General features: G+C 38.2%; 1 protein-coding gene across 2 annotated transcripts in view; it reads left to right on the forward strand.

Moving 5' to 3' along the window:
- bod1l1 (biorientation of chromosomes in cell division 1-like 1) overlaps positions 1–15,593 on the forward strand; it is an 81,514-nt gene that overhangs the window by 20,751 nt on the left and 45,170 nt on the right. For both annotated transcript variants that reach the window (XM_080190018.1, XM_080190027.1), the window contains exons 3-5: positions 592–779; positions 4,013–4,555; positions 9,905–10,069. In XM_080190018.1, the coding sequence (XP_080046144.1) occupies positions 592–779; positions 4,013–4,555; positions 9,905–10,069 (896 nt within the window). The remainder of the gene's footprint in view (positions 1–591; positions 780–4,012; positions 4,556–9,904; positions 10,070–15,593) is intronic.

Raw genomic sequence — 15,593 nt, forward strand, 5'->3', positions numbered from 1 at the left:
TATTCTCCAGTTACATTTCCATGAATAGCTGCTGCTTTGTCCTTGGCCAAGTTCATTTTTAGAAGGGTGGAGTCTCATTCCTTCAAACTTCATTTATGAATTTTAAAAAACTTAATGATTTCTTAGTTTTTCATTTGTCTCTTTCAACTCTGTTAATTTATCTCTTTATTTTTCTTTGTGTACATAGTTTGATATTGATATAACTATTCTAACTTATGCTTTCTGGGTGACAGAGCCTTCAGCTACCCTCCTGAAACCACTTGCTTCTCCACTTCTCTTCCTTTATTGTTAAACCATGTCGTTTCTACGTTTCCATATCCTAAATATTTAGTGAGTCTTTTATTATAATATCGCTGCTAATTGCTTGTGATTAAAACTCCAGACTGCAACCCAGGAACAATTGTAATCCATAACAAAACACATCTATGCAGCATGGATTGCTGGTGATATGATTGTTTGATGAGGACTGATGTAGATAATTTTGTTTCATAGTTAAGCAGTGTAGATTGAAAATTCAAGTATTCAATGCGTTAAAAATAAGACTCAGTGGATAACTTATACTGCAGGAAGTTATCTTTTGTGCATTTGCAGATCAGGTATGCTGGAGGTCGGTGTTGACAGGATCATTTCTCAAGTTGTGGATCCAAAAATTAACCACATATTCCGGCCTCAGGTTGAGAAAGCCGTTCATGAGTTTCTAGCAACTGTGGACCACAAAGAAGAGCCTGCTGCTGTGAGTTTTGTACCAAACTCTGAGAAATCAGAACCAACAACTCCAGGTACTACCTGAAATACCACAACCTGATTGGTTCTCTTCGTTCAGTTTCAAAAATCTCTAAAGTAGCAAGCACTTTACTATTGTCAGTCATTTGGATGAATATTAGCAATTGAGACTTGAGATGTATGCATTTAGTGTAAGCTATTGCAAGAAAATTAAAAATGAACTAAAAACTGCAAATTATGGTGAGAAACATAACATCCATATTTCTGACGTCAGAAATGGTACCATGTAAACCAACTTCTGAAGTGTTGCCTTAGTGAATAGTTTGCATTTCCAATAGTTTTAATGTTTGTGTACAAAGAATCCTACCTCTTTTGCACTATTTTACAAATATTGCATCGTCCAATTGGAGAAATCCAGATAATCTTTAAGAAGAAGCTACTTGTAATGGTCAGAAACCACTTGTACATTGAACAAGTGGACGTTGATGAAGGCTGCTGCTTGTTCTACAGGAGACCTGATGGCCACTTGCACAATGATCTGAACCCTATTTTTCCTGACTGGTCAAATTCGCCTTCTTGAAAGCGACATTCAGATCAGATCAGATCAATGTAGCAATGAGCTGCAAATGTGGAAAATCTCCCAGTGGGTGCCTGGAATAATTGAGGGGTAAAAGTTTGATGCTACTGTGGTCTTCACTGCCACAAGCCGTAATGCCAACCTCTTCACATTGGGCTCAGATCCTACTCCATCACAGTGCACTTTTCCCTCAGTGGTGCAGTCATTGGTGACACTGCTGCTGTGAGGTTTGTAAGAAGCAGAGCCTCTATCCATAAGCTCTCTCTGGATACCACCTTCTGAACACGTAAGACTAGTTGCATGTCCATATCCACACATTCTTCCATCTATCTATCCTGCTGGGTGTTGCCTGCTGTAGTTGCCTGCATCTCATTCTCTCTCCCTCTCGTGCCCTTCATTGGGGGTCTTAAAACTACAATGCATGGGATCCATTGTCATTTGCAGCACTCACTTTGAGTATCTCACTCCCCTTACTCTGCATATGCAAGCTGCACCTTGAAAATAGTACAATCCTCTGATGTGCTCATTGTGTTTGTTCAGTTTCTAACTTGTCACTTCCATGACTTAATTCACTCTTGTCATCCCTGCACTGAAACACTACTGCTTTTAATGGTTTCCAACTCCAGCCAACACTCTTACCTCCTTGTAGAGTGAGGATCTGATCTTCACTTGTGCCGCTAGTAGAATTTCAAATCCTATGGAAATACCTAGCAAATGGCTCCTTAATAAGCCCAATTGCCTATGCATTGTGAAGAAACACCCCCTCCACTTGGCAACCCAGCCGCCACTGGCAAATTCACCAGTGGTATGAGCATGTTGGACTTCCATACAAGCATGTTCTCTGACCCGTACTGGCATGGTCCTTTGTTATTTTGCCATCCTACCATGTCCCAATCCATATTCCAGGCTGTGAGAATATTTTGCCCTGAGTACCTGAGTAAAGGTTCCTCAATCTAGTTGAAGAAATAAAAAATTTTCTTGTCCAGTTCACGTAGGTCCCATTTCCCATGCGAGGGCACCTTGCCACTTGAATTTTTGATAATTCCAAAGTTTCCAGTGCAAAAGCTGGTAGAAGGTCTGTGGAAAGAGTGTAATGAATTATTAGCACCATTCATTTGCCTGTGAATGTAAAATCCAAGATACTCAGCTACCTTTTGTTACAATCCCAGTTGATGTTATAACTGGATAGGAAATCACAAAATGGAAGCCTGACTCAAAAGACCATAATTTTTACTCCTTCCTCAAACATAGAGGAACAGTGTCAAGTTTAACAACAAAGGAAAAGAACATTTATTAAACATGAAAAGAAATGGATTATAATACTTAGTCCCTCTTAGCTTAACAAATACTCATAGGTTTTAAATCAGCACAAATGACATAGTACATTTGAAGCTATAATGGTCTCATTGCCACACAATGTCCTTTCTATAAAACATAGATTCGCTGTGATCAAACAATCCATTCTAAACCCAAGTTAGTGTCTGAATTTCTCCTCAGAATGCCCCTATATGATTGTCATGTGAGAGTTTTCAAACTCCACTCCCAAAAACACGCTTTAAAATCTTCTTTCGTAGTAATAGTTGAATTTAGCAGTTTGCATTTGAAATCCAGGACTTTCAAATGACACTTTTAAATAAAGCTTCTGCTCCACTTAACAGCGAATCCAGTCCAGGAATTTACACCAAAGGATTTCTTTGCCCTGAGTACTATTCAAACGGTTACAATTGCTTTAACTCTCAATTCCCAGATTCTTATTAAAAGTACTTACAAAAATTCTTAAAATCAAGCATTTAAGCTACCTCTGGGATCTGCTTCACTCTTTAAACTTAATGAACTCAGTTTGTTTACTCTCCATTGCATTCTTCTGAACAATACCTTCGTCTGTGTTCATTCCAGTTGTCTGGAACCTTTTTTCTACCCAAGTTCCCTAGTTGTCTGGATTGTATGTTGTTCATTATGAAGCCTGCACCTTCGCAATTTCCTTGTTCTATATGTATTTTGGTAGAATTGAGAACTGCTCATTCCTCAGTGATGTGTCTCCAACTGCTCTGGCTTCCACCTAAAACTAAAGAACAAAGGAAAGCTCTCTCCTTTGGGAAGTGAGCATCCTGTTGCTACTATATTTATTTTCATGCCATAACTCTAAGCACAATAAAATCACAGATGGAACTAAACCAATCCCCCCATACCTAAAAACAGTTTTATCCAGCACGAATCTAACTATAGGTCCCTCCAGGTGTGCATACTGAATTAAACCCATCTAAAATGAAACCTTATTTCTAATGTTTCCCCATATATTTATAAATACCTTAAAACTACCTTTGTTTTCCTAAAGCTTCTAGTCAGTGAATAGTTAAATATTTTTGACAGTAACATTTTAAATGGCCTACAGCCATACTGACTGTCAGTCTTCTGTGAACCATCCAGCAAGTGTTAGTGCTGTCACCAGACTGTTTGACCAGCTTTGTTTTTGATGCTTTCAGAATGTTTGCTTATACCATGGTAGCAAATGATTGTTTTTCAAAGAGTGTAATAGTATCTCCCCATACTTAAATCAAGTTTTTGCAATTTGCATATCCAGTTGCTGTATTTCCAGTTACTGCTTTGTATCCAATGCACTATGTTCTGAAGTGTTAAAATGATCTACATGGCACATTAAAATGGTATTTCATTTTCAATATCTTCAGATTACACTGTGTTTTCAACTTGCAGGTCTTTCATCTAGTGGTCCAAGTACAAGCAAAGCTAATGATGCTCTTTCTATCCTGGACACAATAACCTCACTTAATCAGGAAGCTAATGCTGCCAGATCTACAATAGAAAATTCATCTAGTAAAAATGGTGAAAAAAGCTCCAAGAAAAGTCTTATTTCAGAAATCAAGTGTCAGCAAAGTTTTGATTTGGGAATGGAGAAAGACCGTACTACTGAGGAAACAGAAAGGCATGTGTTAGAAACCAAAGCAGATGATGGAAAATTTTATCCTAAAATAGAAGGATCAATTAATCTTTTGATACCTGTGAAGGATTTTGACGAAAAAGATGAAAAAATGGAGAATGTTGAGGAACACGTTGAAGATATGACTGCAACAAATGACAATGTTGATAAGGTGGATAAGAAAGATGTACTTTTAAGAAAGGATGAACATTTTGGGCTTTCAAAAGAGGAAAGAGTACACGGGAAAGAATGTGAAACTGTGAAACCTGTCACTGCTATTCTGACTATTAAGCAGACGGCAAAGGAAAACTTAAAGAAAGGTAATGAGAATGCATTATTCTAGTTTTCACAAAGCAGAGCTTTATTTTGTGATACGTGTGCATAAAGCAGCAGCAAGTTTTCTAATTCATTCGTGGGACCTAGGCAATGCTGACTGGCCAGCATTTATTGCCCATCACTAGTTGCTTTTGAATTGAGTGGCTTGCTAGGTAATCAGTAAAATACTAATCAATGTCTAGAAACTAATGCATGCTGATAAACATAAAGTTATTTTTCATCAGTATTTTCTATAATAAGTGGAAAATTCTAAATATTTAAGTGTGTGCAGAAATCAATAATCAAAGTTCACTAATTTCTTAGTATCCTTTGCATGCTTGCATCTAGAAAAGAAAGATTCCTATTTAGCATCCTGCAATGTTAAAATATGTCTCAAATTTCCTTTTCCCCTGTAGCATTGTAAAGCTTGGCTCAATGCTGCAAGTAAAAATTTTAATCATTGACAAATTGGTGACAGAGCTACACTGATTATTTTTATCAAGCCCATTTTTATAGGAAAATAACATTTCCAAATGGGAATTTTGGTTATATATGTAATTACACAAAGATTATGAACAAAATTTGAGACAAAATGCTGAGGGACTGTATTGATGTACATATGTTTAGATACTGAATTTTAAAAAATTAGAACTCCATGGTGTCGTCATAGAATACTGAGATGTTATAGTGGGAGTGGGTTTTAATGTAATCATTCAAATAACATTTGATACAGGTGACTGGAGTGTTGCCAATGTAATACCTCTGCTCTTGATTAAGCTAGGAGAGCAGACATGGATTTGTGAAAGGTAAGTTGTGACAAACCTTATTTTGTCTTATTTCTTTAGGAGTTATCAATATATTGGCAAAGGAAATGCACTGAATGTCAAGTATATGAATATTTAAAGGCTTTTGATGACATACTAAGTACAAAGCTTGCTGGTTAAAGATTAACCTGTGAGGCAGCATGATGGTAACCTAGACAGGAGATTGATTGAGATGGAAACCAGACGAGTGATTGATGCATATTTTTCAGACTGAAGAGATGTAAAGGTGTTGGATAGCCATAAGTGTTTTAATATATGAATATATTGAGTATATGTTTCTTGTATATAAAGGATCAAGACTTAGTTACGGAGGCATAAAATTAAAATTTACAGGTCAAGTTCATTTTTTCTGTCCACAGAAGCTCAAATTTAGAATTTTCCACGAGTGTGGTTAAGTGTTAAGTGGCTTTACAGACAAATTAGCCTACGGTAGAGGATGAGGACCAATTAATAAAGCTTATGTTTTTGAAAATGAAATCCATTAGAAGCTACTGAAGAAATTCACTAAAATTCTACCAGGGATCTGATATTATTGAGGAAGATAAACTTGGGCTCTTCTCTGAGCAAAGATGATCTTGTTCCAAAATGGTGGGAGGCATGCTGCTCAATGATGCAGAAGAGAAGAATCTCCATTGGTCAGAAATAATTTGTGTAATTGAAGAAATGAAGTATGATGTCAGAATGTTTTTATTTAAATAATGAGTCATTGGTCACACAATGTCCAAGCAAAAGCTGAAAGAAGGAGAATCCAGTAAAACTTAAGAGTAAATGGATAAACATTTGATCAATGAAAATGGGACTAAGTAAATTGCTATTTTGGAAAGCCAACACTGGCGTGATGGGCTGAATGGCACTTGTACTAGAAATTCTACTGACTTGGCAATACAACATAATGTAACAAAGTTTTGCATAATTTCAAATTGAGCAACTTTACACTGAATAGACCGTTAAGATATTCATAAACTGTTATATTTATAATTAACATCCAGCACTGAAGAAGCTTTAATGTGCTCCATCTAACCATCAATGCGTGTTTTAAATTTGCAAGTTATTTCAATTTAGATTATGCTATTGATCCATATTTGAATATAGTTTTGTCCCCTCTTAAATTTACTTCATCAGTATATGTAGTAAATAAGAGTGCCTCAATGTGGATCTCTTAAAGAACATTGCTCTCATCTTTCTAGCCTGAGAGAGGTCTCCCTACTTTTGTTTCTTTTTGACCTCCAACCATGTTGATCCACATGATAATGTTCATCTTAATTCCAAGTATACATTTGCCACACGTTTTTTGTGATATCTTATCAAATATTCTTTGAATATCCTCACGAACTATATTCATTGCATTTCTTCTAACGCATACTTCAAATAATTCTATAAAGCTAGGCAAACATGACCTGGATTTTTGAAATCTATGCTGACTGACCCTGAAAAATTAATTGCCTTAGAAATTACTGGCTTATTCGTACATGCCTCGTTAAGAGGAGTCACGTAAGCCACTATGCAGTTCCCAAGCACAATTTTCTTTTCCATAACAATTTGTAAAATTAGAGCCTCCTTTGTTTCTTCCCTTGGGATTCCTGAAATTACATTCAAATTCCTGTGATTTGTCCAGCTTTAGTACTATTTCTCTATGAACAATAACATCAATAAGTGCTGTACACGGTATCTGCCATTCCCTCATACTAAATTCAGTTTGTCTCTACTACGTTTTAACTGGCCTACCCTATGTTGGATATCCTGTTGAGTAACTCAGTTCCTTGTAGAATAAATAATGTACTGTAGTATACAGGCATACAAAATAAGAACTGAAATAGACTATTTGACTCCTTGAGCAGTAAGGAAATCGAGGTATGGGATAAGGTGGGAAGTGGAGTTGAGGATTATCGGATCAGTCATGATGTCACTTAATGTTAGAGCAGACTTGATGGCCAAATGGCCTACTTCTGCTCCTACAGCTTATGGTCTTATCAGCCTGCTTCACCAGTCAATAACATCATGCTAATCTGTTTGTGATTTGAATTCCATATTCCCAATATCCTTTGATACCCTTTCCTAACAAGAATCTATTTACCTCTGCCTTAAAAATATAAAATGACGCCGCCTCCACCACCTTCTGACAGGTTAACTCCAATAAATTGGTTAAACATTTCACCTTCAGAAAACCACAATGACTCTTGAGTTTTTCTAAATGTACAGCCATAACCATCCTAATAATTGATTCTAGCAATTTCCTCATGGTCGCTATGAAGCTAACTGGATTATGGTTTCCTGTTTCCTGCCTGCCTGTTGCAACTCTTCTGTAATCCAACAAATTTTGGAAAATTAACACGAAACAACCTCTTAGTGACCTTTCTTAATACCCTTGGATAAAGTCATTCTGGACCCAAAGATGATGTCATTCTGTAGCTCCATCAGTTTGCTCAGTACTGCGTCCCTAATTGTAATTTCAACGAGTTCCTCTCTCCCTTCCACCTCCTGATTTATAGCTTTTATTAGAATGATTTTTGTATCATCTATAATGAAGGCAGAAACAAAATATTTGTTCATTTTATCTGCCATTTCCTTACTATCTAGTATTAATGTCCTGTTGTCACTCTTTTGAAGATCAACTTAGTTTTTAAATACCGATAGAATCTCTTATTTTCTGTTACTACATTTTTAGCCAGCTTCCTTTCATAGTCTAATTTGTTTCTCCTGATTAACCTTTTAGTCATTCTCTGATCAGTCATCTGACCTGCCACTTATCTTAGCATAACTGCATGCTTTTTCATCAGGTTTGATGCTCGTAACATTTAGTCCTGACTGTTGGTGCATTCTTAGCTTTTTTCCCCTGCAGTCATTTCCTGCCATTTTCTGATATCATTTTTCGTATTATTTTGCCCTTCTGCCTTGATTCTCCTGCATCTTGATTTGCTACATTTACCCAAGCTTGATCATTCATCCCACTTGCTTAAAACCCTCTCCATTTCTCTAGCTATGCGATTTGCTAGAACACTCGTCCCAGCTCGGTTCGGGTGTAAGTCATCCCAAAGGTACAGCTTCCACTTTCCCTACTATGGTGATGACCCATGAACCAGAATCCACTTCTCCCACATGAGTCTTTGGGCTATGCATTTCATGTCCCTAATGCTATTTGCATGTGTTCTGGGTAATAATTCAGGGTTTGTTTCCTTTCAGCTTTTCTTTGATTTGATGCCTAGCTCTTCATAACGACAATGCAGAATCTCCTCCCTTGTCCTGCCTATGTCACTGTTATCTATATGTACCGTAGCAACTGGATCCTATCCCTCCTGTAGGTTAGTCTCCGGGCCTCTCAAATGTTCCAACCCCTGGCACCGGACAAGCAATGTGGCCATCTGGACTCGCGCTCTTTGCTACAGAGAATAGAATCAACCCCCTCATTATATTCTCCCCTATTAGCACTACATCTTTTTCTTGCCCCCCCCCCCCCCCCCCCCCCCCCCCCCCCCTTACCCCATCCCGTCAGCTTCCAGAACCACGGTGTCGTGGTCAGCCAGCTCATCCAGCTTGCAGATGTCACCTTCGTCCATGCAAGTTGTGGGCACCTCAAACCTGTTTGACAGTTGCAAAGTGTGGAGCTCCTTCACTCCTATCTGCTTGGTCCCTTTACCTGCCTCACTCATGGTCACATCCTCCTGCTGTCCAAAACTTGATCTTATTCTAAGTGGTGTGGTGGTCTTTTGGAACAAAGTGTCAGGGTGTTTCTCCCCCTCTCTTACATTGTGCAGATGAATAATCCTGATCCAGAATTGCACTAGCTGCTTACGCGTTCTGCATTAGCATTTGTCCTGGATCGCCTTGATGTCCAGAAACTCTTATGTTCCATAGTTGCAACACAACACCTGTCTAACTAATGTTGCTTATGTTTAGTTCCTTTAGCTTAATTACTTTCCTAATTAACTTTGAATAATTTTTGCATATAATAACACTGTTCTTATTAAAGCTACAGCTAAAAGTTATACATTTTTAAATTATACATACGTATTTAATGTACTTTTTATTCATATTTATCCTTATTCAATAATTCCTACTGCTCCGAATAAGCTTTGTTACTGTTATTACAAAAACCCTGTTGTGAAGAAAACCTTGCAGTTACCAATAATATGTACCAGTATTAAAAGATTAATTAGCAAAACAAGAAAACCTACCTTGTGGCATTACACTTGATTTTCTCCAAATTCAGTCATCCAATGAGACACAGCAGCACTGGCAATGGCTCCGCTCTGTCCCGCTCTCAGTCTCACGCTTTTTTGCACAGTCTTCCAGCTGTGGGGTACAACCTAACTGGTTAAATAAGGGTTCAGTATATTCTCTGCAATCTCTCTGGGAGGTGTTTTGTTTGATTGCAAGAGTTTTTGTAATAAGCCTGAATGAGAGAAAGATAAAGCATGGGACAATGTAATATAATGCTGTCAAGTTAACTTTATTGAAAATTAATTTCAAAGTAAGTTTTATATTGTTGGATTTTTAACTTGTTCTAACTTGATCTAAATTGTCATTCTTCAGAATACTCTTTGGAGGATTCAGATTTTGAAGGCCTCAGCGACATCACTGTTAGTTCCGTCCATACCAGTGATCTCTCTTCTTTTGATGTGGATGACGATGAAGAGGAGGAGGGTGAGGTTCCCGAGTCTGACAGCAATGAAGAAGACCAGGGGCAAAGTTCAGAAGGTACGACAACTGTCTTCAATAACCAGAAATATTTGCAGGACTTAACATGAGCCAGTTTACCAAGATGAACCGAACGTTAGGCTATATAGCAAGAACAAAGTGCCAAAAAATAATTTATTCTGCATTCATTGTCAGGTTCACAATAGCCTGTCTCCAAAGTTAATTTTTTAAAGTGTGGATTGTGCTTCAAAACTGAATATTGAGTGTAAGGAAGGAGTTAAAATAATACTTATTTTAATCACAACTTGTTCTTTTATGATTGTGTTTCAGGGACTACATAAAATTTAATGTGTTTATTCATGGAACAGCTGTATTTTTCAAGCATTTTCTGCTTTTAATATTTCAATGGTGCTAATCTAACTATAAATTTAAAGTGAGCTTGTAATACTGGTTTGAAAGCTGCCTCATGCAATACTTTTAAAACATGTCGAATCCTGTAAATTCAAAGAAAAGCTGCTGATGATCTGAAAGGCATTTATGTGTAGCTACCATCTTCATTGCTCTTTTAGTTTTAGATTTTTTTCTTGCTGTCCTTAACATTATTGCGTTATTTCTTGATATATCTTTCTATGACCTCACTGATTGGTGGAGCCACATAATGCCTAGCAGACTTTGTGCCAAAATATTTATTGCTTAATATTGCTTAAATTCACCATTTGGGTGTTAATAGTAAAAAGGCTTGCTAATACCAAATGAGAGTCTTTAAGGAAATTTATATTTAGAAGTTCTTAATGCAAAGAATGCTAAACTGTGGACTTGATGGACCAAATAGCCACCTTTTGCAATGGGGGGAATGGAGAGCTTTCAGTCTGTCTGGGGGAGGGGTGAGTGAGATGCGAGGCACTATGGCAGATGACCAAAAGCTTGATCAAAGTTGTTTGTTTTAAGGAGTGTCTTAAAGGAGAAAAGGAGCTTTGGGGTAGAGAAGTTTGGAGATTGCATTCCAGAGCTTAGAACCTTGACAGCTGAAAGCATGATCACTGCTGATATCATAGAGAGTTGCAAAATTAAAGTTATATGGATCTGAATACAACTGTCCAAGATGTTATTTGCAAAGTAGTGTTTCAAGTTTATTTTTAATCGATGCTCATAGATGTCTCCATGTTGCTCACAGAACATTGTCTGACTCCCTAACCTTCCTCTCTGATTCTGTCCTGATGGATCTACGTGTTGCCGATGCCAATGTCAATCTCTTCTTGATCTGTTTGTGCCCCTAATCTGTACATTTTTTTTAGTGCAATGGTTACTTGTTTATTGTATTACTTCTCTTCACCAATTTTTCTTTGAAACAGTTTCTTCTTGCCAGCAATACAATTTGATAGTATTATCTATCTTAATCTGCTGAATATCTTTGTGTCTTTATTTGTGCTTGATAAGTGTGTGTATGTTTACATGAAACATACTCATGAGATTTCTTCTGATCTCTTCAGCTGTGTATGTCCTTTTAATTCTAGTTTTGCTTCTTTTCCTATATCCCAAGTTGTATCTCTGGTATCAAATCTTGACAGCTTTGTCTATGATGCTCATGCAAATCATATTTTCTGATAATTCTCTTGTTTTTTCTTGTATCTGTATTTTACTGGATGTGTATTTGACAGCATGTGTACAACAGCAAAATATTGCAGATACTGGAAATTTGAAATGAAAATAGAAAATGCTGGAAGTATTCACGAATCAAGTGACATTTATGGAGGGAAAAATTAGTGTGAATGCTTCAGGCTGATAACCTTACTTACTCACAGGGCCAAACCTCCTCTAATCCTGATTTTTCATCCATCGTTATAAATTCTATCCCATAAATTTCCTTGCTCTTTCCGAGCTTGTCATGACTGTGAGAACCACCTCCTCCCTAACCTTTTTCAGACCATTGACTACCCAAATTCCCTTACAGGACTCCATGTTAGTTGATATTGTTAACAGCTTCCTCTCCTCAAAGTATGAATTTTCTGCCATCGCGCCGTGCCCCCCCCCCCCCCGCCTTCAAAAACTCATTCTTGACCCCTCTGTTCTTGCAAGCTGCCACTTAATTTTTAATCTCCCTTTTCTCTCGAGTCTTTGAACACACTGTCACCACCTAAAACTGTGCCCATCCTTACTGCAATTCCATATTTGAGTTCCACCAATCAACTTCTCTTCCTACTCTTAATATTGTCTCCAGACTTCCCAAAGATCTATCCTTGGCTCTTTCTATTTCTTGGTTCCCCAGCTTCTGACCATTTACCTACCCCATCATCAGTTTTGACTTTGATAACGTTTCCACATTCTGGCACTTACTTGGCTTGTCTTTTGACATTCATTCATGCCTTTGTTAACTCTAGATTTGAGAATTCCAGTGTTGTCCTAGCTGGTCCTACAAGTTCCACACTGTATAAATGTGAGATCATCCAAAACCCTGCTGTCTTGATCTTGACTGGCTCTGAGTCTCATTCATCCATCATTCCTGTATTTTTTGAGCTACACTGGCTCCCACTCTGACAATGATTCAGCCTTAAGATATTCATGTTCACTTTTCAAATCCTTCAGTGGCCTTGCCTCTCCCCACCTCTGTAAGCACCTTCAGCCTCACAAGTTTTTCAAGCCTCTGCGCTATTCTGATTCTGGTCTGTTACACATTTCCAATTTTAATTGCTGCACCACTGGTGGCCTTGATTTCAGCTGCAATGGCCTTGGCCAGTATCAGTGACCTAGAGTGTCAGCTGTGATTCAGTTGCTCGCTCAGTGGTTGCTTACATTTCTATGTCAAAAGGTTCAAATGACTTCAAGTCCTTGTCAGGACTTGAACACAAATCTAGATTGTCACTGCAGTGGTAATTGCAGGGCCTCTGATGGAGATATTTAAATCTTTGGCCACTGATGGAAGTGCCAGATGACTGGGGGATAACTAATGTGGTACCTTCAGGAAGGGCAACACTTATAAGCCAGGTAATTACAGGCCAGTTAGTCTAACGTTAGTAGTAGGGAAATTATTGGAAAAAATTCTGAGGGTCAGGATTAATTAGCACCTGGAAAGGCAGAGATTGATCAGGGAGGGATAGTTGGCACAGATTTGTTGGTGGGAGATCCTGTCTAACTGAGTTTTTTGAAAAGATAACTAAATATTGAGGAGGGTAGAGCAGTTGATGTGTTTACATGGACTTTAGTAAGGCTTTGACAAGGTCCCAAATGGAAGGCTGGTCCAAAAGGTAATCAGTTGCAAGGTAAGTTGGCAAATTGGATCCAAAATTGGTATGTCAATCAGAGGTAAAGGGTGATGGTAGAGGGCTGTTTTTGAGCTTGGAAGCCTGTAACCAGTGGTGTATCACAGGATCGATGCTAGGACCCTTGCTGTTTGTATGCATTGATGTGAATGTAGAAGGTATAATTAGCAAGTTTGCAGATGACACAAAAATTAGTAGTGTTAACAGTGAGGAGGGTAGTCCTGGGCTACAGACTGATATTGATTAGCTGGTAAATTGGACAGAACAATGGCAGATGGAACTTAATCCTGATAAGTGTGAGGTAATGCCTTTTGGAAGGAAAATAAGGGTTGGATATACACAATCAATGATGGGACCCTGGGGAGTATTGTGGAACCTTGGTGTACAAGTCCATAGATCCCAGAAGGTGGCAGCACAGAATACAGAATGCTTGCCTTCATCAGCCATGGTATAGAATATGGGAGCAAGGAGAACTTGGTGCAGTTTTATAAGATGTTGGAGTATTGTGTGCAGTTCTGGTTGCCACACTAGTGGAAGGATGTGATTGCACTGAAGAGGGTACAGAGGAGATTCACCAGGATGTTGCCTGGAATGGAAAGTTTGAGCTATGAGAAGAAACTGGATAGGCTGGGTTTGTTTTCTCTGGAGCAGTGTCTAATTTTAAGTTGAGTAGAGAGGATCTGAGGAAAAACATTTTCACCCAGAAGGTGGTTAAAGTTTGGGACATGCTGCCTGAGGGGATAGTGGAGGCAGATACTCTTGTAGCACTTAAGCATCAGGACGAGCATTTACGTTGCCATGGCATAGTAGACAATGGTCCAAGTACTGATAAATGGAATTTGTATAGATTGGTATTTGGTTAGCGTAGACTTGATGGGCTGACTGGCCTGTTTCTGTGCTGTATGACTCTATGCAGTCATATAACACAGAAGGAGTGTTGCATTGTTGGGGGTGCTGTCTTTCAGATGAGAAATTAATTTAAGGCCCTGTCTTCCATATCAGATTGGTGTAAAAAGATTCCATGGCAAAATTTTGAAGAAGGACAAGGGCATTATTCCAGTGTCCTGGCCAATTTTAATTCCTTAATCAATATCACAAAGGAAGCATTAGCTGATTAATGTCACTTTGTTGAGAGAGCTTGCTGTCTGGAAATTAGCTGCCAAGATTTCTATATTGCAACAGTGACTACATTTGAAAAATACTATTAAATACAATTAATTGGCTGTAAAGGAATTTGCGTTGTCCTGAGGTTGTGAAAGATACTATTCAGATCTAAACCTTTTCCCTAAGCTCTAGAATTCCCTTCTTAAATATCTCTGCCTTTGTACCTCAGCTTATCTCTTAAGAAACTCTATTAAGCCTACCTCATTAATCAAGCTTTTTGTCATCTGTGCTGCTGCTTCTGTGCCTCTCTCAAATTTTTTTTATTTCTTTTGCTAAGAGTTTTAGGCTATTTTTAAAGCTGCTTCATAAATGCAAGTTGCTAAAACTCCATCAAAGACATTTTAGGTGATTTTTCACGTGCTGCACTGCAGAATACTTGTTCCTTGTACGATACACCCAAGTCATTCTGAATACCAACATTGACAAGTTTCATGCTTCTTTAAAAGTATTCTGCATTTCTATTCTTTGCAATCAAAGTGAATGACAGTTCCGCACGTTATGCTCCACTGCCACTTTGCGCATTTACTCAACTAGTCCAGATCTCTTCATAGCAGATCTTGTTCCTCTCAGCTTACATTCCACCTGGCTTTGTGTCATCAGCAAATTTGGATATAGTTCTATAAAAATAGACACACTATTTGTCCAACATCTCTGTCACTTCACCATTCCCCTTGATAGTGATTCCTGTCTCTACTTGTTAGGCATCAGTGTTTACTTTGGCTATACATTAGACCATTACCATGCTACTCATGGAATGTTAACAGCCCAGAAGGAAATGTTGAGCCCATTGTGGGCAGAAAATGTAACACACAATTGACCCTCTAAGGACGATAATTCCTTATCTTCATTTTAAACGGGTGACTCCTATTTTTTAAACTCTATGTCCCAGTTCTAGATTCCCTTACAGGGGGTCATGCTTTCAGGATCCACTCTATCAGGTCCTCTCAGCATCTTATGTTTCATTCATCTAAACTTAAAAGGGTATAGGCCAACCTGCTCAAACCTTTCTTTATAAGATACTCCCTTCATCATATTCATCCCATAAATCTGTCAAATGAACCTTCTCTGGACTGCTGGTGCAGTTGTATCTTTTTTTTAAAGTAAGGAGGACAGTGCACAGATGTAATCTTAACTAGAGCCATGTATAGCTGCAGCAAGGCCTC

The sequence above is a fragment of the Carcharhinus amblyrhynchos genome, chromosome 1 (assembly GCF_965287045.1).
Source record: "Carcharhinus amblyrhynchos chromosome 1, sCarAmb.v2.hapA, whole genome shotgun sequence".
In the NCBI taxonomy this organism is placed as follows: domain Eukaryota; kingdom Metazoa; phylum Chordata; class Chondrichthyes; order Carcharhiniformes; family Carcharhinidae; genus Carcharhinus; species Carcharhinus amblyrhynchos.